We start from the raw sequence: 23274 nt of genomic DNA on the forward strand, positions 1-23274 counted from the left end.
TTTTTTTTTTCTTTCTGTTGAGTTATAGTCACAAAGGTTTTTTTTAAAACAAAGTATTACTTAAAGTTGACATTTCTTAGATTTGCATTAATCCTGTTTATGGCAAATAATATATGGCCAATATTGAATTTTAGTAAAAATGGAAAGCTAACCTAGTCAAGAAAGTAACAAGTTACCTCAGCAGTACAGCTCCCACAAAGCCCTCAGCAACAGGTTTCATCCTGAGTTGAAAGAAAGAAGTCATAGCTAGTCTCCACTTTTGACTAAAAACATGGTACCAGTTCTCTTCATCTGTCCCAGTATTGTAACAGCAGCCTGCAGCCCAGGCTTGCCTTCTTTTGGGCTAGCGGTCAACGGGTTGTATTCTACCCGGAAGCCAGTAAGAAGTGGATTATTGGAGGGACCGTCCTGTTTAACATCTGTATCAATGATTTGGAGGAGGCATCAGAGTGCACTCTCACCAGACTTGCAGATGACACCAAACTGGGGCGGGGGGGAGCAATCAACAATGTCAAGGACATGACCACCGTTCAGAAGGACTTTGGCTACAGGAATAGGCCAATAGGAACCTTCAGAGATTCAGCAACCACAAAGGCAAAGTCCTGCATCCCGGAAGCAAATGCCCCTTACATCGATACAGGCTGGGACCGATCAGCTGTGGAGCAGCTCTGGGGTGGGCAGTGAGCTGGCTGTGATCCAGTGCCCTGGCTGCAGAGAAGGCCAACAGCCCCCTGTATCAGCAAGAGTGTCTCCAGTAGATCAAGGGAAGTGATTACCCCCTCTACTCTGCACTTATTAGACTGCATCCAGTTCTGGTCTCCTAAGGCAAGAAAAACATCAACAAACTGGAGCAAGGCCAGGGGAAGGCCACCAGGATGGTTGGGAGCTGGAGCACTTGCCCTGTGCGGAAAGGCTGAGAGACTGGGGTTTGTTCAGCCTGGAGAAGAGGCAGCTTCAGAGGGATGCAACAGCAACCTGCCCCTACTTACAAGGAAGTTTTCAAGATGACTGTGTTAGGCTCTTTGCAGGGGTGGGCATGGTGGGAGGATGAGAGAGAAAACAGGCATAAGTTGAAACAACAAGTTCAGACAATGTAAGGAAATAAAATTTTCACTACAAGGACAGGCATGCGGTGGGACAAGCTAACCTGAGAAGTTGTACCTCTGAAGTAACTCTGATCTCACAGCTGACCATGCTTTCTGCACATAATTTTTAAATCTTTGCTATCATCACACTTCCAAACCACGTATGCACATATACATACATCTGTACTCACTCCCGCCTTGCCTTCGTTCCTTGGAGCTTAGAACTCCGTCATTGTATACCTTGACTACAGAAAAATAATCTTTGTTACTTGCCTATATTACACCAAATACTGAGGATCTATAACAATTTCAGTGGATCTAACCTGGCTATCACAGTCCTGCTCTTCCTCCATGCTACACGTTCATGCCCCTTCTCTTTTACTTGTGCTGGCCCCATCTAACTCCATAGTAAGTCAGTTCAAAGAAATAAACTAGTAGGAGAGATTGAGATTTTTTTTTTTTTAACCAGTTTAGCTGCCTGACCAGTTCACTACTGGTACAAATGCCAATGCAAGAGAGAGGGTGGAACCACTTGCAGTCCCAATTCAGATTGGTATGAACTACTCATGAAACAACAGAGTTCCTAACAGACACCGAAACCCTGGTTCTTGATGGAGATCGTAGGCAGTACTGTAAGATACATGATTACTACTACTACTTCTTACGATTAAGCTATTAAAACAGACAGATAAGACTAAGCATACAAAATTGGAGAGGTGCTTAACTACCCTGTGCATTTTTCATGTGGTGAAGGTTAGGAGGCTGATTTTGGTAGGTTGAGGGTTTTTGGGACTAACAATGAACCTTAACTGGTTACAAAGCCCTATTTCTGAGAAAAGGGAAGAAATTGCAGAGAACAACATTTAATTGCTGTTGTATTATGAAACGGAAATGCTTGGGCAATTAGGAAAATTTCTATTTATTGCAATACCTTGATCTACCGGCTACTTGAATTTCAAAGTAGCACAATGTAAATCAGTGAAGAAGGATACACAACTTCACAGAACAAGCCAAGGACGCTTTCCATGTGCAGCCTCCTTCTACACCAAAGGCAGTCTTGCCATTGCCTTCAACAAGGATAGAAGCAAATTTTGTATGTGATTAATACTTTAGTTACCTGACTTTTGTCATGTTTGCCAAAATAAAATCTAAAAAAATATTTTGTCCTTCTGTGAGAGGCTTTACTTTTGCCATTTTTACTTCTTTTAGCCAAAACTAGTTCCTTAATGAGGCTCTAGTAAGGAGAGATTTTAAAAACAATTGCTAATGACACTGAAAACTACAATACTGTCTCAAATACTGAGCAAAGGGACTTTCACAGAAAAACAACACCTAAGCATAAACAATTGATTAAACAGTAATCTCCCACGCTGTATATATCTTTTGTACTGGAAGAGGCAAGTTGCCATATAAGCAATGTTTCAATAAATTCAGCTGACTAGAAAGTTGCAATTTCACAGACTTCTGGAATGTCTTAGACACAGTATTTTTAAATGATTACTTCATAAAAATCACTTTAAGTATTTTGTTAGATGTAAAGTTTTTATACAGTTTGAGTAATGAAAAACCTCAACATTAGCTCACACAGTGGAAATACGCAGTCACTCCTTGCCAAGACAAGCATTACATCTCCATTTGCCATTTATTATTCTTTTAAACTGAATAGAGAAGATTGGTCTTAAGAGATAGTCTAGATACAAATCTCTACTATCCAATTACTTATGTAATCTCTTTAAACTTCTCAATGGAAGTCTCTATCTCTCATAAATCAATCTACATCAGTTACTTTTGTGAAAAATCTTTAACATAAATATTAATACTTTGAGATACTATTTTTCCTCCAATTCTACATTATATCCTCAGGTTCCTTTGGGAAATTACTTCATGTATCCTTCAAGCTTTTAAAACAAAACGTACCTACGTGGAGGCTAGGCTTCTGACTCTCCTCCTATAAACATCCGTCATCTAAAACAATTTCCAGAAGTATTGGAAAGCTTAAAAGTAGGCGCACTGTAATTAAATAGAAATCCAACTTCTAATCTGTTGAAAATGCCATTAGGTGCCTGCATGCATTTCAATGATCTACAGTATATTAAGTAAAGCAATGAAAACAAATACAAGGAAACTTAACATTCAGTCAGAATGTGTACAAGCACAGAGTTTGACCTAACAAGAGGACAGATTTCCAAGCTCATGACAGTCCATGCAATTGTTTTTTAGCTTATCTGCAGGCACTCAGCATGGCTAAAGTTCTATTTTAGAAAGTATGTGAAAAGTTTAGGGAAGAAAGAGAGGATAGTGATTATTCACAGTCCAGCAAAAATCTGTTTTCTGCGTTTTAGACTCCGGGGATTCCATAGTAGGTTTAAGAGAAGAAGCTGGAATTTCCTGATCTGGCAGATATAACCCAGGGTGGGGGAAGGATAATTCTCAAAAGAGCTTTCAAATGTGGGCTTGGAATTTTGCCGGACAGAACAATGATTGATTTAAATCAGCCATAAAAAGAGATATTTGATCTTCTGTCAAGTCTTTGAAATGGTAGAAGTTAAGAGGAATCATCAGTGCTGCGTGCTCGTTTAATGAAAAATCCATTCTTTTACATTTAGTTCTGAACATTTTCAACACACTTGTGGGCTGATCATTTCATGCTTTCAGTTGCCAGTATACTAAGCATCTCTTTTTGTGCCACGCTATAAAGAACTGAACTTTTATAGGCAAAAACAGTAAGGAAGAAAGGTAGGGTTTTGCAATAAAGTAAAGCACTTGCATTCCTTCCTAAAGGTGATCTGCATAGCTCTTCACTGGCTTTTTCAGTATATGATAATTTTATCCTCTCCCAACCTAACTCCTGTTTCATCAGTTTTTACACTGAAGAAATAGTGGAAAAACTCTGCTCTTTATTGGAAGTCCAGGTGAAAGCGTCTAAGTTCTGCCTTTTTTGCTGACTTCACTGCTTCATGCCAAAGATACAAAAAGCATTTCATTTTGCCCATCACATTTTCTCTCCTTCACCTTACTACTTTCTCTGTATTAAAGTTATTCTATTTCTATCGCTTGTATTTACAATAAACAGATTGTAACAAGGTCTCTGGTTTGGTTTACATAAATAGCAGTATCACTTTGAAGAACTAGAGACATCCACCAAATGGTACCAGAGCAGTCTCTGGGTACCAGTAGGAGCTACAGTACTGCTCATTTCTTAACATTACAGTATTTCAACTACTATTAGCATTTCTGCATGAACACATACAAGACATTCTGTCTCGAAGTGATTTCTGCCTTCAAGAATCTAATCATAACAGCAGACATTTTTATTTGGAATCCTAGAATCCATAACCACAAAAAAAAACCAACCTAAAAAACAAACACGGCCACATTTAGTTTTTGATAATGACATCTGGCTTCATTTGACCATAGCCTGCAGAAGAAATGCACGGCCTTGTGCAACACAGACAGATAAAGTTTGCAAAGTAACTAACAGTGTTGTCTTCTTGTTTTTGCATGCCTGGATTGTTCTTCCTGTTGTCCCTCTAAAGCCAGCTGCTGGGAGATACGCAAGGAAGCAGCAGTGCTTGGTGACCCTCACTGGCAGCCAGAGAATTAGTCTGGTTGATGGAGCATGGCAATCCACTGCGCCAGCTGAAAAAAGCAGGGTAGAGCATTTTTTGATCCTTTCTCTGGGCTTTGGGAAGACAAAATCTCTTCATTTCACAAACCTGACTAGGAAGCTTAATTGATGTCCAAAGGACCTTTACTGTACTGACACTCACTATGCTTAGGCTATAACCAAACTCCTTTACGGTTGGCTCAAGTGCTTGTGAATGGGTTGTAACTGAGTGTGCTGCAGTATGGATAACTGCTTCAGACAGTAGGGACACAGGCAAAATGATCCATGTGGCATGATGCTCCTGTGATACTCGCATTAGGCAGAAAGACTGCGAAGTCTGTTTGTCAGCAGAGCAAAGTGGGACAGAGTATAGCTTGCAGAGCATGATTTGCAGTCATTAGGTGCAGAATGAGGTAGAGAAGGGTCAGAGAAATCCCTCAGCTGAGGTATGGGGGATGGCTGTAGCCTGCAAATTCCCCACTAATACAATACAAGGACTGAAACACCCCAACCCTGACCTTCACATCTTTGTTTCCTTGTTTTGCTTCCTCCAGCTGCTATATGCCTCAGAAAACGAAAGGAGAAGGGGGAAAGCAATTTCCAAGGGCAAAGGTAACCCAAAACACAGCTAGGGCCTTCTGAACACAGTTTTTGGGGATCTGCAGAAGGAAGGCCTGGCTAAGCATGTCTTTGTGGCCCAAGAAGCAGAACTAACACGAACTGTACAGAGCAAATCATGCTCCTCCTGCCAGTCACTAACAATCCTAGTTGGGTTGTTAAGCTGCCAACAAGCTAAAATGTATTGTGGACTTCAGAGCATTGAAAAATGTTGTATTCCATACTATTCATAAAGATGGAGTGATATATTTGAACAGACTAAGACCCACTCTTTCCATCACACTCCTATCTTCTGCTTATTCACTCAAGCTACTTTCTGAATGAAAAGAGAAAAGATCGAATGCTAGGAACAGAGGGCACACAGGACATGGCAACTGAAGTTGGGAACTGCTGTTGAGAAAAATCTGAGAGGAATTTATGGAGATTACAGATAGTCTTTGATTGGTTAAATATTTCTAGTGATAGGCACACCTCCCAATGCTATCTAGAGGACAACAATTACATTTCACAGGAATTTCTAGAGCATTGTTTCTTTTTATTCACCTGTCTGCTTTTCCCCCCAGAAAATTTTCTAAATGTTCCATTTTCAAAACTGAAACCTAGATTTTCCTGTTGCCTTGGGTAATGGCAGTTCAGGAAACAGGCTTGGGACGTTCAGGTAACTCTTAGTCTCATTCATTCAGGGAAGATGGCTTTTCCACAGCACCAAGTCATTCTGAGCCAGGAAGGGAACTGGAATCCGATTCTTTCACATTCCAGACCAGTACCCTGACGAACAAGCAGTAAAATCTTCCCAGTCTTTTACACTCCCAAAAGGGCCTCTGACAAAACTTTTTCATCAAAACAGAAGAATGGAACATTTTATACAGACTTATCAACATTGCAACTTCTGAAAAAAAAGTTGTTTATTCAAAATATTTCAACCAACTTCAACTGTCATTTTGTCTTGACATGCATTTTCCTCTCTTTTCTTCTTCCTGCCTTGTTAGTGACAGTCCAATGAAACGTCCACCTGTGGAAAAACATGTAGCACACTACTGCCATATTGATATTTTCAATAAAGTATTAAAGCAGTACTGCTTTTGTACACCACTGTTAGGGATGTCACTTGGAGCTTTCCCTGTGACAAATGCATCTCAACTTAAACAGTTTCCAGTCCATCAGCAACTGTTAGTACAATAATTACTCATTACATAATTTATGGCTTCCAATGGAAGAATAATGCAAAATAATTTTATAATTTTTAACAGAAGCATCTCTGTATATCTTAGCTTGAAGTGACACACTTTTTTTTAAACAAGAAAAAAATTAAAGATAGCATTACTGTTCTTTCTAAAATTGCAAGAATCTAAGAAACAAAACAAACTATGCAGTACAAAGAAGATTAGAAAATGCTAGGATCATCAAGAACCCCATGTAATTTAAAGGCAACTTCAAGATAGCCTCCAATCAAACCAAATATGCAGCCAGCAAGCCAATTCTTTTAAGTATTCATCCACAGGTAGTAATTTAAAAAACAATCACAGTGGTGAATAAAAGCTGTTATGAAGTACAGCAAGGTGCCATTCAGGAGAGTTGTTTTCAATCATCCACTCTGAAAGTGCCTTCTGGAAGAAACTTTAAACAGCTGTCCCTTCCAAAGTCATATTTGAAGAAACAGACAAAAATCATAACTAGATGCTTCTAGTACATTTAGTAGTAGCAACTTTAACATCACACTGCAAATAACATAGCCCACACACAGGTATCTTTAATAAACCAATCACTATGTAATACACATTTTCCCCATCAAATTCTAAAATTCAAGTTATTAGAAGCACATGCTAACTCCTGCATGTTGGAGATCTATTCCGATATCACACAGAGCAGAGTTGGTCTTCAAAGTGAGAAAGAAATGTAATTTCTATACTTTTGCTTTTAGGATTGATAGCTAGAGCAAAATAACGCTTTAGATAACTTTATAGACACTACTAAAGTGGACAATGGTTGAGCTAATGCCATTATACTGCAAAACACCACTAGTAACCTCCCACTACCCTTATAATTCCCATTCCAATATAACACATTTTAGTCTCCTTGTCCTGCAGCTCCTTGATCACCACCTGATTTTTCCATTAAAGGCACAGGTGTTTGGGATTAAAGACTTAATATGAGGGTATGGTAATAAGTGCTTTCCTTGATTTTAAACAGATTACATCAACACATTACTTCTCTGAAATTAGTCTTTTTTTCCAAATATCATATTTAGTTAATTTGATGATCTAACCCTGATAAAGCCACATTTACCCACCTATGCCTGGTAAATAATGAAGGAAAAGCCTGTTATAAAATCCTGAAATATTTGCTTTTAGTAATAGCAGGCCTGCCTTTCCCAGAAAAGATATTTTCCGGTTTTTAAAAATAAAAGGTAATCGAAGAATAATGTACATGGGAAGGAATCTCTGGAGGTCATCTGGTCCAACATCCTGCCCAATGCAGGAAAACTCCGAAATCAGACCATGTTGCTCTGACTCATGCCCACAACCACTCAGGGCAACCTGTTCTAGTGTTTGCCCACAAATCCCGGTCTACACTGCCAATTTTTTTTGATTCAGTAAATCATTGCAATTCCATTTGCAATTATTTTTAAAGCTCTTCTGGGATACAGATTATTTATTGGCCCATCAGTTTCAACATAATGAACAGTATAAATTCTACCTCCATGTTAAAACACTGTGGCTTCTATTATAAAAATTAATTTTCATCAGTTGTTTGCTGATACTTTCACATACTTCAACATCTGTATGGAAGACCAAAGTCAGTATTCATTTGGTGTGCGTTCTAATTTATCCTTAGTCTCCACATCATCATCTCTACTTCTCAGGATGAAGTCTTCAGCACCAAAGCTAGTTTAAGGAAGATGATCCATCTTTTCAAAATAAAAAAAAAAAAAGAGGAGGTAAATTCACTTTTCACTGATGCGGTAGTACTATAAGCTTTTGTTGGGATATGACGTTTAATGGGATTTTTTTTTCATCTTTACTCTTGCTGCTTTTAAGCCTTTCTACTCTGGTTCACAGCAAAGTTGCACAAACAGCTGTAGAGTACAACTGAAGGGAAGGGTGTCAAACAGAAACAAAAGGTGGAGAGGGAAATATCTTCAGCCTTTACTAGCACAAAATTTTCTCCATGAAATCAAAACTTCAGTGTCTGCTAGTCTCATTTCTCTCTTTCATAAATTCATCTGAGCAACAGACCACCCAAACTGAGAAGTGTCAGCTGAATACTGCCCCAATCGTATTTTATCATGAACCATTTTATTCTCTGAAACTTAAAAATGTTTTTACATGAAAATCAAATATATCTCAATCAGATAGGCAGAACTGAAATACAGTAATGCACTAATTTGCTTCTCTGAAACAGAACAGTAAACATGATTTTTGTAAAATTCTGGGTTTGCTTGTTACTTAAAAAAAAATTCAAAAGAAAGAGGCTGTTAATTATCATATAGATTCTCTGTCTGCTCTCCTTTCTTCCAACTTAATATCTGATTTGCATTACCTGGTATATTCTTAGGATATTTCTACAGCAGACCCAAAGGTCTCAACACTACAGGTAAAAAAACTGTCCCTAAATTGTCTAGCTTGGACCTTGATGAGTTTGTCCAGAGCCACAGAAAGCTCATTTACCCTCCTTCTTGATTAGCTCAGAATTCTATGACTTCAATGTAGACGTTCTTGAAAAGAGAATAGATCGCCCACTGTAGGAGTGGGCAGTCTGAAAGATTTTGCCATCCCAATATTTCTTTTGTACCTTCATCATCAAGCAATGTCAGGCTGATTGACAGCCAAAGGAGATATCCTGAGGAGAGAAAGAAAGGTAGCACTCTTTGGCTACATCTCAACAGGGAAAGGTGGGGTTTGGGAGTGCTTCCAATCTCCTGAGTTGCCAGACACTCTATAATGAAGGGAAACTTGGCTAAGTACCAGTCCGATCTCTGAATGCTAACTTCTGGATCAGTTGGGCCAAAAGAGAGCTATGACCTGTTCTGGTCAGGACTGCAGTTCAGGTGACTATGCCTAGGTTTCCAGGGTATGTCCTGACACATATACTTCCATTTAGATGTAACCATTCTTAAGTCAGGATCAAACCGCATCTTGGCATTAGGAGCCACCGTAGGAAGGAGAAGCTGTAGAAAAGATTAGTATAAAATCTCTGTCCCTCTAACTCTCTTATCAAGAATACAGAAACAGCTAGTTCAACTTTTGCTAGACATCAGAGTATTCACATGACATGAAAGATGGAGAGCCCAAGAAAGAAGTTTATAAACATTCTGCAGTGGAATACCTCCAATCAGAGCTTGCAATCTAGCATGAAGAATACATCTACAGGGAAAAGAATATATCAGGTTTCACAAGTTCCTCTGCTTACAATATAGTTTGCTTTTTATTAAAAGCATCTGCACAGGTGACTTCCTGCAGAGAAATGAATTCCATGTATTGGTCTAAAAGGCTGAGAAGTAATGTCTTCCTTTAAGCTTATTGTCCTTCAAAATTTTTGCAAGTATCCAATCATCTTATGTTTAAAGTTAAGTACTAAGTTCTTACATAGTTTTCCATGTAACCGAAATACCCCCATCAGGGCATCACCATCATCAAGGCCACATGAAACCTTTCATGATAACTGAATGTTACTGTGTTCATCAGGAGTGCAACATCAGCTTTAAACATCACTGCATGTCTAAAACGATGGGTATTATTCACACCTAAGGAAAAAGAGAGCATTCAGGTGAAGTTCTAATACTGGCCATTTTAAAAAGCTTTTCAAATAAAGTATTACAAAATAGCTATTAATGAGAGCTTATTCCCAAAAGATCTGTTAGAAACCTACTACCTCAATCAGCAATGACAGTACTGCCACAAGGAAGGTCCTCTGATAAGTACTGTCACCCCTCAACACCAGACACCTGCAGTGAAAGTGTTTCACAAGAACTTCAGGCAGCTGGCTGAAGCTGCTTAACTATCTAGTACACCTGCCAAATCTAGAATAAAATAAAAAAAATGAAGTGTTGATTATGGGAACAGTCCTTTGTTTTTTCCTTTTTTTTTTTTCTTTTTTATATACTGGTTCATACATTTTTAAAATACTAGCCACATTAGGCAACACAACTATGACCAGAAAGAAGATACCTTACAACTTTGCACCAAAACCTGACGGGTAAAAAAAGGACATGAAATATCAAGTATAGGAGGTTCTAAAGATTTTTAAGACAAAACCCTTAACCGTTCTACATTTGTCCTCAAAGCTTATTTTCTTGCCAAAATCTTGCCTGGAAAAATAAAGTTTTGATGGCTTTCATGTATTCTAAGCAAATGGGCCAGCCAGGTCCTGAATGGAAATCAGCAACCTGCCACAGCACAGAAGTCCATGGCTCAATTTTAGATCCTTGTAAGCCACGCTAGCAAGTGAGGCAGAACAACCACCAGACAAGCAAACAAGAACATAAACAAGAACCAAAAAGCGTAATCCATATCATCATAATAACTTGCTATGAGCAATTCACCTTCTAGATCAGAGTACCATTAATTTAGCTAACACAGCAGTGTAACCAATTAACAACTCCTTAGCAAACCTCAAACTTTAGCTCACTAAAGTCTTTCTCTGAAAGAATAGATATAAAAAGAGAGCCTAGGGATTATAAATAACAAGAGGAAAAACAGAAAAGAACATGCGAAGCTCAGAAACTTGAATGCATCATCTGTTTACTGTTTAAGTTCCTGCGTATTAAGCCTTACTTACTGCAGTAGTAAACCACTGACCGCACTAGCCTGACGAAAAGGCTTACAGTGTTTGTGTGCTTTGCTGCATCCCATAATTTCTCTAGTCATTTGAACACTATTTCAGGAATGTCCTGTAGAGGTCTCAGATGATTATTCACATCCATAGCATTCTACTATTCACCAGAATGATTGTAAATGTGTTAACGGTTCATTTCAAACATTGCAATACTCACAACATGACAGCAAGAGGTCTTTACTCCTTGTCAGATTGCTATCTTGAATTGCATCCTCTCATGTACAATCATTTACTACTCAATGCTTCAGCAAAATATATTTTAAATATTTAATCTTTCCATTCCAAATGATCCTTCTTCATGCTGTAACCCACTAAAGCACCACCTCACCCTGCCACTTCTGCACAAAACAAAGCTGGCAACTGCAAAAGCATGTGGGAAATATGAAAAACTTTGGCAAGACTCCTACTGTCCGGGAACATTAAGATATGGAAACACAGAAGAAAAGACCTCGATTTCTGGGGCTTCTCTACAGGTCTGCATTCCAATCCAGTAAATTAAAGGGAACACTGTTATTTACTTCAGAATGGTGAAATTCAAGTCAGACCCTCAGCGATCACATCATCTGAGCAGTATTCTGTTTTCTCTGTTTCACTCCAACTCTATGGACATTCCAATTCCAGTTTTGGCAGTTTGTCACTGTTCACTCTGGAATTTAGTACCGAATAGTTTCATGCCTTAAACTCGTACCATAGCTTATTTTGCAAATCTGTCAGAGAAGTCCATAGCACTCCAAACTAGAATTGTTCACCAATGTACAATTCCACCCAAACTAAAAAGGGGGGGTAAGTGCAAGTCTCTGCACTAAAAGTCTCAAGCAACAAAAAAAACCAAAATACCATTTAGGTCAGATCCTGCAGACAATAAAACTGTCCATTACTGGGAATGTGATTAAAATCAATGCAATGCCTCAGAAAAAATACAATCATACATAACATTTGCAACATACTTGCAAATTTATCACAAACTGCTGTACAAGATGGCATGTGTTAGAAGACAGCCACTGACAATGAGCTGAAAAGGACTTGATTTTTCTTTTTGGTAGTATGTTAATACACTGAGAACACATTGTATAGGTCTTGGGAATATGGGGGTCAGATTTGGATGGGCAGTGGGCTTAGGTACCTGGGAATACATCCCCAAAAGACACAAAAAGCATAATTAAGTCCTATATAGTCCTTAAGACAGAACCATGACCTATCCTCCGTCAAAGTTTTCACAACAAACTAAGAAGTAATGTGTTAATATGTTCCTACCCAGTCATCACTTCCTAAAGAAAATAAGCTACTAAGCTCCTAAACTTTGACAGCTCTTGAGTTTCTCACAGGATGCTTGCTGTATCTCTTTAAAAATAATAAAAAATGTAAATTACATTATTTGGTGCTGTACCAAGAAACAATGTATACAAAGATACCTCAAGCTGGGTATTCACAGCGTAACTCAAGATAGCCAAAATGTTTTAAAATTTAAACCAAACCCCAATTAACAACACACATTTGACATGAGAAGTACAAGCACACTTGAGTGGTGGATGATTTATGGAACAGAAATGTCACTTAGCTCATGAGGAAATTTTGTGTCCTATGCATCTCAGACAAAACCACCGAAGGTTAAATATAGGTCAAAGGAGCTTTATAAGCAACAATAACCACAGACTATTTCACAGAAGCAAAGTCCATAAGATTCCATTACATGTCCCACTGTCCTCCCAAAAGCAAGAAAAACATTCAAATGTTCCCTCCCTAGTTCAGCTCCCAGCTACTCCAGCCTTACTGCACTATAAACCTTTCTCCATGACAAGTGGTCTCCACCGGATCTTTGTGGAATGGAAGCCAAAGCCAGCACCCCTAGTCGGCTCTGCATCGGTCAGGCTACAGCGAGGACAGCAGCATGCACCTAGAGGTCCTATGCAGCCAGAACAGCTCATGAACATTAATCGAATCACAGGATGAGACTGTAATTATTTGCTAAGTAACAGCATTTAAAAAATCTAGTTCATAAATCTGAATCACATTTCTTTCTCTGATGCACAGTAACTCTTTATTAACCAACTAAAATTTTGCACTGGGTTATTTCTAACACGAATTAAGAGTTTTCACAGAGACATTTTGTTAACACTGGTTAACAAAGAGGCAGAAAGTTGTAAGTCTACATAAACATTTTTAGCATAGTCAAGGAAATCTGAATTAAGAATGAAGGGACTAGGCTTTGAATAAGATACTCTTTCTCGGTCAGATCATCAGGCCATGAGACAGGCATTTCTGGACTAGACTACAGTTTAACAACTGACGGTATTAAACAAAGGAAAAAACCCACCCCATTGTTTCCTCATCAAAACCAAAAAAGTATTTTTCCCTGACAATTTTCTGCAATCCACCACAGACAGTGAGCAAGGTTACACTGCCTGCTTTTTCAGCTGAAGTGGGCCATACCTCCTCTTCTGGAAGCATTAGAAAACTACATAGCAAATCACCCTGTCCTCTGATGACCAGAAGTGTCCCAGAGAATGACAGGCAGAAGCAACCAGAATTGTTCCTCCACAGTGTGATCCTAATAAATACACTGCCATGCAGCTATATGACAAGGGACACCTGTGCTTCGGTCAAACCCTGTTACTTGACAAGATGCTACTAAGACATAAGCCTGCCACATAGCAAACAGGCAGGCACCATTCATCACGTCTTGGGCTATTTACTGCCATATGACATGATGTGCTCATACACAATCTGCAGAAATCAAAAGTTCATCTGCCACATGATTAAAAATACCCACATCTTTGTCAGACATTCCCATCTCTACGAGGGAGGTAAGCTCTTAAGAGCGAAGGGCAAGGCATTGAATCAGAGTAAGAATTCTTCACAGGTCAGATCTTCAGGCCATAAGATAGGCTTATCTGGATGAGACAGTTTAGCACTTAAAAGTACTTTAAAAAGAAACAATAGGTGTGTAAAGTACTGTTCCTTCATTAACAACACAAGAAAGTTGCTAATACAAAGAGAGTGTCCTAGCAGGATTTATTTAAAATACTACTTCTAGATCTTTTCCTCTATACTGAAAGTAAAAAAAATTTGGTATTTCTAGACACTGAAAGCCTGATTGTCAGAACAAACAGCATATTATGGAAGGCATCCCAGTATGGTTGTTCTTTTTGTTTTTCAAATAAAGATTGAAGTTTGATTTAATGAATTGAGAAAAATAGCACAGACGTGCCAAAGCAGGTCCAACATACAGTATTGTATAGCACACAGCAAGAATATGCAGAAATTCGAGTTTGCTGTCCCAAGACAATACGGCTTTACATACCCAAACAATTACTTTGAATACAATATGCATTCAGAGCTAATGAGATAAAGTTCCCTTTCTTCAAGTACAAACAGTATCCAAGTTCAAAGGATAGCATCTGATCTTGTTCTATGAGATGCAAATGATTGTTTCAGTTGACAGAATACATTCATACCACTGACAGGCTGCCTCTAGCCCAGAAATCCTAACCAACAAAAAAATTCCAAATGTAAATTAGCCTTAAAAAAAGTACACTGGGGGGAGGGGGGAAGCAATCTCTCCCCAAGAAGCCCTTTCATTACCTTTTAAAAAAAAAAGAGCCGGAGATTGACTTCATCAGGTAGAAGCTTCACCATCACTAATGGTTTTGCACAGAGAAAGTCACTGGGAAGAGCAATAGTATTCAGCAACACTCAAAATGTGCTATTTAAAAAGATCCAAACCCTACACAATACTCAAGCAACAAAAAAGGAAAGCCATAACTACTGTATCACTCCCCTTTTCAGCCACTCAGCCATCCTTCCAAATGGACAAGTCAATTTGTCCATACAGATGACTCCCTCAAATACGTGAGGACAAATGGCTCCAGTTTGCTTCACACAATAAAACATTCAAAATCTTGAATTACACCATCATTCTGGTAAGATACTTCACAGCAGTTAAAACACATTTTATGAATAATTAGGGAAAAAATGCACCAAAGTCAAAGAATCTCTGATCTACTTTTATACACAGTAGAAATCAGCTATTCATAAGCATATTGTCAACAGCAGCACATTCCCAGAAAACAGGATTTAATTCTGCAACTGTGCAATGACAAAATTTCTCTTCAACAAGAGCTTCATAGTAACAAACATTTAAAAAGACAGTAAAAAGTTTGTAAAGTCATACAGGTTTCTTGGTGACAGAAAACATGTTTAGGATCAAAATGTCTGTGACAGTGGTACTGCTGGTTCACAGCAAAGCAAACGTGAACACAAAGGCACACACAAGAAAACAATGGAGAAACCCAACCAAAGAAAAGGACACCTACAACAACAGTTCCATGGCAGCTAGGATTGATCTTCATCTTGGTTTTTACAGCACCACTCTCCCCTTTTGCTCCCAGCTCTGGACTTGCCTCCTGCCTCATATCAGCACTAGTATCCATTCAGTGACACAATGAGCTGATTTTACTGGAAAACAACCCTAAAAACAAGGGGGTTCATTTTAGCCAAATAATCTCCTGGGGTCAGTTTACTATTTGGTGGCAGAAGAGGGACAGGTAAACAGAACCATGACAGTCCAAGACTCAGCGGTCTGCATTACCCCTCTACAACCATTTTCCACTTCCCTTGTAGGTTGCTGTAATAAGAATTTATACATCCTGGCATAACAGTTGTGGAATCTCAGCGTTGTTTCTATTTGTGCCTTTCTGAAAATGTGTCACTATGGAAATATTACTGTCTGTTGGTCCATTTTCAATCTTTTCCATTACTTCCATGAGTAGTATTCTAGTTTTTATCTGTGATACAAAAAATTGTGAAATCTCAAATACCTATAACATTTTTTTAGGCTAAAAAGAAAAAAGTAGCAAGAAAATAGAAACAAAACCCATTTCACAAAATTCAACTTGTCTCTAGATGTTAAAAACATTAGTAAGTAGAAGTAGAGAAAGTAGAGAAATCCTCTTATCTTCTTCTAATAACCTTAATAACATGTTCAAAGCATAGAATTTTAACCAAAGAGTTGAACACAAGTTATTTAACTTGGAAGGAAAACGAGAACTCCTAGTGTCATCTGTACAGATCTCTAAAGCTGTAAATAATTTGTCCTATTCGATCTCTATATTGACCCTTACCCGTAAAAATGAAAACTTCTTTCACAGCCATTACTTCAAAGTAAAGCCAGTTCCCCTTCTCTGAAAATATAAGATAGTTCTGAAGGATTCCTTCATTTAACCATATTGTAGCAGGAAAACATCTCTAGCAAACACCTCAGCTCCATTCATTTGAGAAAAGGTCTATTTTCCTTCATGTGTACAACTTCTCATTAAGGCTTATGTTGTGCATGACAACTACAGTAATGCTATCTTGTAAGTCAAGATAGGTTTTAATTGAAATAGGCCCAGTAGGCAAGTACTACAGACATAGGTCTGGATAAACCACAGTCTAGACCACTTGCCCCACTTTACATACCAGGTCACAGTCCTTGGCTTTAACCAGTGGTACATACTTTGCACACATAAGCAAATACTCCGTAGCATTTCCTGACTTGTTAACTTCACATGCTCCGAGATGAAAGATATAGTGCAGGCCTATCACTCCCAAAGAAATAAAGAATAAAAGCGTTATCTCGGAGTTACCATAGTCATTTTCACTAATGCTAAAATCAACAACACATAGCCCCAGGCAAATGACAGACTGGTTAAAACCCCCCCATACACAATCACTATGTATTTTAACACTGTCTGATGCTATCACAGCTATATTAGCACTGTAATATTAGAATTCTACTTTACACTGGATAAACAAATGAAAGTGTCAGAAGTTCAGACACAGCTAGTCTCTCATTGCGAGTTCAGTACTTGCATCACGGGTTTTATTTTGAATAAATATACATCAATTAAGTAAAAGCAGTTCCCAACCTGTCACTGAAACTAGAATGAGAGACCAGACAGTTTCACAGGGAATATGCACATTCCTGAGCAGTCAAGGAGACGGGAACAAATTATTTGGAGTTAGGATAAAAACCAGCAAAAGATACTACAGGATGAAACAAGGCAGAAAAAGATAGTTGGGGGAAAAAAATCATTGCCCTATCTCACTACAGGATTATTGCAAGTTGTATGTCTTGGAGCGTCATCGAATGATCCTCTACTGATTTTCCAAAATAGGCAGGTGACTATTTCTTATTAAGGTTAGAATTTCATAAGGTATGTTGAGGCAATCATTTAACAGCTCCACGCCACCACAAATGTAAAAGCCCCGCTCCCTCCTCAGCTACTAGCAAACAAGGGAGATGCAAGGGAAAATAGAAAGGGAATGAGAAAGGGAATCTTTCAGTGATGGTTTGCCGTTAAATTCATTCTTAGTAAGCAGCAGCCTAAAGAAAGGATTTATCAGGTAGTTGCTCTAGTTGTACCTTAAATCAGCAATGTTAAGATTTGCACTTAAAACAGAATTAAGATCCATCCCTGTCAAAATGTAATGACCAACACTTCAATTTAACATCATTATTCTTCAAAGGTCAGATGAATCATACTCCTATTTCTTGCCTAAACTTTGTTCTCTCCCAGTCATCCAGAAGTTTTAACATTTCAGAAGTTCTTCCTATTTTAGCTGAAGTCCTGCAATCTCCAATTTCACACAGAACTGTACTTGCCTCAGACACCAGACACTTCAGATAGTAAAAATTATATTCTACTCATCTGTCACAACACAGCTTACTTCCATGCAAAAAAGAATCGATCCAAATGTATTTTCCAATCTCTGATGATGCCTCCCATCCTGCTATTCCCTTTTCTGCTTGCCTTTTATTTGCTACCTGTAACTTTCACCAGCACAGTATCTTATATGCCTCCTATTTCTCTGAATCTCCACTGCGACTAGAAGCCTTCTACCAACCACCCTTGAGCTATGGTAGTGCCCAGGAAAGAGACAGGATGAAAGTCCCCCTGCTCAAGTAACTACAGCCTCAGTATCTTCCCTCCTCACAGCCTCTGCTGTTCACAGGACAAGAGAAAGCAAGTTCCAGTGAAAAAGTAAGGAACAAAGTGCCCAGCTTTTCTAAGGGAAAAGGGCAGGCAACGTTTAATTGCTGAAACCTAATAGAAGTTCAGACAAATCTTGCACAAGTTACAGAATTCCATGATAAAAAATAGAGTGTTTTCACCTTCCCAAAAGATGAAAGCAGCAATGGAAACTGCATTCCCTCTCGACATCAGCATGAAGAAAACTCTTTCACAACCTCTTAACTCGTAAAGTTCTCTGATTTCTGCACATCCGATGTTTCTCAAGCGCTTCCTTGGTTATATAGTTAGCAAGTATTCTAGAAACATTCTAGCAAAAGTATACTATGTACTGTTTCAAATGTACAAATATATTTTAAACAGGTTTTTCTCCTCAGTGGAAAGAGAAGTTATAAGGGGACAGAACGAAAGGATAGTTTTGTTTTCATAGCGGCTCACTCCTTACCATTCTGAGAGTGCAGATAAACATTTAAATAAAGATCACTTCCAGCTTCAGAATTTATGATGTGGATCTCATTTTAGGCAAGCTATTAAAAAAAAAAAAATCTGTTTTGAGTCAGTGGTGATCAGTAGTGGAACATGGACAATTTACTATGGAGAAACTAAGATATGAGAAGCCCTGCATTCCTGGTGAGAAACCCAAATGTCATCTAACTGTTGAAGATTTGAGGGTACTGAGATTCCTGTCTCCAATGCTGCTCTTCCTTGGTGCTCTACTCCGTTGGTTCCACTAAGGAATGTAACAAACATGAGGCCAACTTAAAAGATGTTGAATGATGGAAAAAACAAAAAATGTCCTTTTCAAATGTCTATCTCCACCCCAAGCCCCTCTTAATTATCTATCAGAAAAAAAAAAACACACCAACACCTTACTGTAGCTCAGTATCCCAAGAACTTGAAAGAGTTTCAAGGGAACTTCAAAGATAAGTATGAATTCCTTTAACCCTTTCTCACCTTTTCATCTGGCTCATCCTCTTCAGTCCATAGGTGTCTTTTTATGACTTTGTCAAGTAGCTGCAGGATACAATTGATCTTTTGGGCTATTTCCCTTCTTACGACAAACCAGTTTCAGAAGAACTGTCAAGATCAGCGAGTTCTCAGTTTGCTGTAGCTTGGAGGAGTCATGAACAAAGAAATAATGTCTATATATTTAGCGAGTGAAAATGTTACTACAACTCCCACATTCTTGCCTTTACATTTCTGTTTCTCACACTTTATATCTTAAAGTGCCCTCTCTTTTGGGCAAAACAAATCAACATGATACCCTAAGCATTTGGAGAGAAAAATCACTGTTGAATAGTGCAAAACATTAAAAGCTCCTGAAGAACAGAGCAATTCAAATAGCTTCCACAACACTCCTAAAACACAACAAGCCAAGTCACTCTTGCTCTTACAAGTGTGAGCTTCTCTAATGTCAATGGGATTACTCAGACAAATGAAGTGGGCAAAACTGAAAACTGAGCCCCAAGCCTGAAGCTGATGTGAGGTTTTCTTCACAGCTGTACACAAGGCTATCATTATATTAACAGACTTGCACCATGTAAGCAGTAACAAATACATGTACTATCAGAACAGTCTAGAAAAGCACATGAGAAAAAGCATCACTATATTTAAAAAAAAAAAACCACACACACAGAATTTTCCAAGAAGCTTTGAAATACGGCATTTTCAACTGTCAGCTTATTTCTAGACATTAATATTTTAAAACAGTAACAAAGAGGTTCCTAATTGTGCTCAAGTACACCTGGCAACCCACAGACATATGGCTGATGTCTCACAGCGCTAGTCTTCAGTATTTGTATCTTCTAAATCAAAGAGGATAAAAATTATTTTAAAACATCAAGCGTGAGTTTTCCATGTAATCATCCAGGAAATGCAGTGTAACAGCAGCAGAAGGAATATTGTCCATAAAAACTTATCTATTCTACACTTGCTTTACCAATGAAAGATTTTTAGGAGGCCATGTACTAGAATATTCCACAAGTACATTATGAAAACTTTATGACCTCCATCAGAGAAAATAGTTGAAAAAAACCATTCTAAAGTATCATCAAACAATGGAACGTGTTTTCAGTCTTTCTGTAGAATCCATTATCTTCATTTTGATAGTTTAAGATAAGTTTTAGAAACAGCACGAATCCAGACTTTATTGTATTGACAAACTTGGAAGATCACTTTTCAATTTTTCTGACAGCAAGCCCTAATTATGTCCCGTATGGTTTCCAAACATATATTCTTTAAATACCTGGAAGAATCAATGGACTCTAGAGCAAAGTCACCACAGGACTTTCACACATTTCTTACTCACTTTTCCAAATCAGGTCACCAATACAAATACAGATTCTACATACGGATATTGTAAATACAAATACTGTAAGCTGCACATTAAATGGGCTTGTCAGTCTCCGTTCTGTGCAGGCAATTCAGCTTCACAGCTGAGCCATGTACACTAAAGCATGGACTCTTCTCAAGCACCTAGGGCAAAATCTCTCTTTGTTTGCTTTGCATGGCTGACATAGGTTAACAATTATTTCAAACACCACTTTCTCTGAAAAAAGTCTTTACTTCCTTAATTCTATTACAGATTATCAAGTCTCAGGGCTTGATTTCTCTTTCACCTGTAATCAAGATATTAATGAAACAATATTTATCCTATCCCTATAGGATGGCAAACACACAAGTGTTACTCACTTAACTGTCTACTCTGTTAATGAGAGTGAAGGCTCAAATCTTACCACCAAGTATGAATACTCTTAACTTTTCAGGACTACAGAATGTGTAAAAAAAATTTTAAATTAGTATACTCATGAGGCGGTATTACAAGAAGTACACTCCAATGTCACATTTTGCTTTACCTCAGTCATATCATCTTGTATTCTGCTTTGCAAATACAAATTAAAAGCCTAAACCTAAACAAAACTTCAAATCCACTACTTCTAGAGACAGTAAAAACATAAGTTTTTATTGTGTGCAGTAAAAAATAAATAGTCAATCACCTGAGAAGGCCAAGTGTAATAGATAACACTGTCCTGTATACCTTACCACCTCACTAATATTTACAAGGTATTTACTATGTTTTGAAGTACAAAGGAATTTAAGTATTGAGTTTGCCACTACTGGAATTTGCTGTTATAGCACGTAGGACAGACAAGCAGGCCTAACACAGCATATGCTGCTTGTCAAAACTTTCCCTATGCAACTTACAGCCAGCAAGCTTCGTCACAACCGCCTTTTCTAATTTCACTAGAGAAATACAAACCAAGGTCTTCATTTATAATTCAGTTCCATAAATTTATAATGTTTTTTGAAAGTTTTTGATCATTAGGCTGCACTTTTTTAATAACAACATTGTATTTCATAATACACACCAAGTTTTGTGTTTTAGTTACTTTTCAGGACCACTTTGGACAAAACACACGTTTTACAATAGGTATCTTGGGCGTCTATCATCCAGCTATTAAAAACAGCCATTGAAGCCTACCCAAAGAGGCAGAACCCCTCCCCAGCTGCAAGACCTGCCCTGGTGACTCCCGGGCGAGAAGCCTTTGAGCCGGTTACCTCGCTCACTGGAGCGCTTCCAAAGGCGGCTTGCCGGTTTCCAGCGCTGGGACCTGGAAAGGGCAGCAAACACCCCGGGCTCCGGCTGGCGGGGGGCTGAGGGGATTTGGGCTTGCTGAGGCCTAGCGAGGACACGAAGCCTCCTGCAACCCCAGCTCCTTCTCCGCCAGCACCGCAGACCTCTCCGGACGGGCGGGCCGGCCGCGGGGCAGGCGGTCCCTGGGGCCGGGGAGGGGGCCTCCGGAGGGGCAGGCGCCCGGGACGCTCCGCCGGCCGCGAAGGAGGCGGCCCCGCACGGCGGCGCCCGGGGGAGAGGGATGGCGGAGAGCCAGCGCCTCTGGTTTGGGAGGGACTCGCAAACTTCGGTACCTGTCGGGAACTCCCCAAACGCCAGCGACCCCCGTCGCCTCCAGGAAGAGCTCTACAGGCTTCCACCCCAACATCAACTCACGCAACGGGCTTAAAAACAGGCTGTACCCATGCCGATGGGAAGGAGGGCACGGCGTGCCCGGCTGCAAACACGGGCTTCTCCCGCCCTCCCCCCGCTCCCCCGTCCCGACAGGGGCACCCCCCCCGCGCCCCGTCCCTCCGCGACTGAGCTGCCCCAGCGGCGAGGGACCCGGCAGCGCCGCTGCGAGGCCACCCCCCCGCCGCGGGCCTCGCCACCTCCCCGCCCGCGCACCCACCTGTCCCGGGGGTCGATCCAGCTGGTCTGCTTGGTGTTGTGGTCGATGTAGAAGACTTTACCGTCGTAATCCCTCGCCTCCTCCCAGCCGTCGGGTAAGGGGAGCTGCCCATTCCCCGGTTTCCTAGGCATGGTCGGGCGGCGGGGGTAGCGGCTCCATAGGGACAGAAAGAAAGACGGGAAGCGGGAAAAGCCCCCACCCGAGCCGGGGGGACAGGGAAGGGGCCGGGAGCGGGGGCCGGGGGGCAGGCAGCGGGCCGCTCGCGGAAGCCCAGGAAAGCCCTCCTCCGCCGCCGGGTCTCAGTCCACCATGCCTGGGCTGCCGCCCTACCCGCGCCGCGGCAGCCCGGGTCAGCGTTGCCGGCGAAGCCCAGCTGCCGTCTGGACGCGGGGAGCCCGGCTGAGCCCCGGGCGGCCGCGGCCGCCGCTCATTAGCATGAGATTAGCATCCATCTCATCTGCATGCACATTCCTCCCGCCGCATTCCTCAGGGTTAACCCTGCCGGCGCTGCCGCCGCAGCCGGGCTGGGCGAGGCAGGCCCGGGCCGCGGATCCGGGGCAGAAAATGTCCAGCGAGGGAGCGCGCGGGGCAGGCCGGAGGGCAGGGGGCAGGAGAGGGGGGACAGGCGGCAAGGGGGGCCCCTCCGGCTTCCGAACGGGCTCTGCCCGCGGCGCGCAGGGGCCCGGCCGGAGTGGGGGTAGGAAACAGCCACCTGAGGGGGACGGCGGCCTCGCGGGCCAACCGCCGCTGCCCCCGCGCCTTCAGGTCCCGGGCTGAGCACTCCGGCCACGTCCCCGCAGCCTTTTTGGGCAGCTGGGAGGGTGCAGGAGCCCCCCACCCCGGCCATCACCACCCCGCGGGGGAGAGCGGCGCGA

At 40.6% G+C, this 23274-nt stretch overlaps 1 protein-coding gene across 1 annotated transcript in view; it reads right to left on the bottom strand.

The window, feature by feature from the left end:
- The window catches only part of WWC2 (WW and C2 domain containing 2), a 102578-nt gene extending 79742 nt beyond the window's left edge, over positions 1 to 22836 (bottom strand). The window contains exon 1 of the mRNA XM_075149287.1: positions 22400 to 22836. Within this exon, the coding sequence (XP_075005388.1) occupies positions 22400 to 22530 (131 nt within the window). The 5' untranslated portion in view covers positions 22531 to 22836. The remainder of the gene's footprint in view (positions 1 to 22399) is intronic.
- Between the last annotated feature and the right edge of the window lie 438 nt (positions 22837 to 23274).

Source organism: Calonectris borealis, chromosome 4 (genome assembly GCF_964195595.1).
Source record: "Calonectris borealis chromosome 4, bCalBor7.hap1.2, whole genome shotgun sequence".
In the NCBI taxonomy this organism is placed as follows: domain Eukaryota; kingdom Metazoa; phylum Chordata; class Aves; order Procellariiformes; family Procellariidae; genus Calonectris; species Calonectris borealis.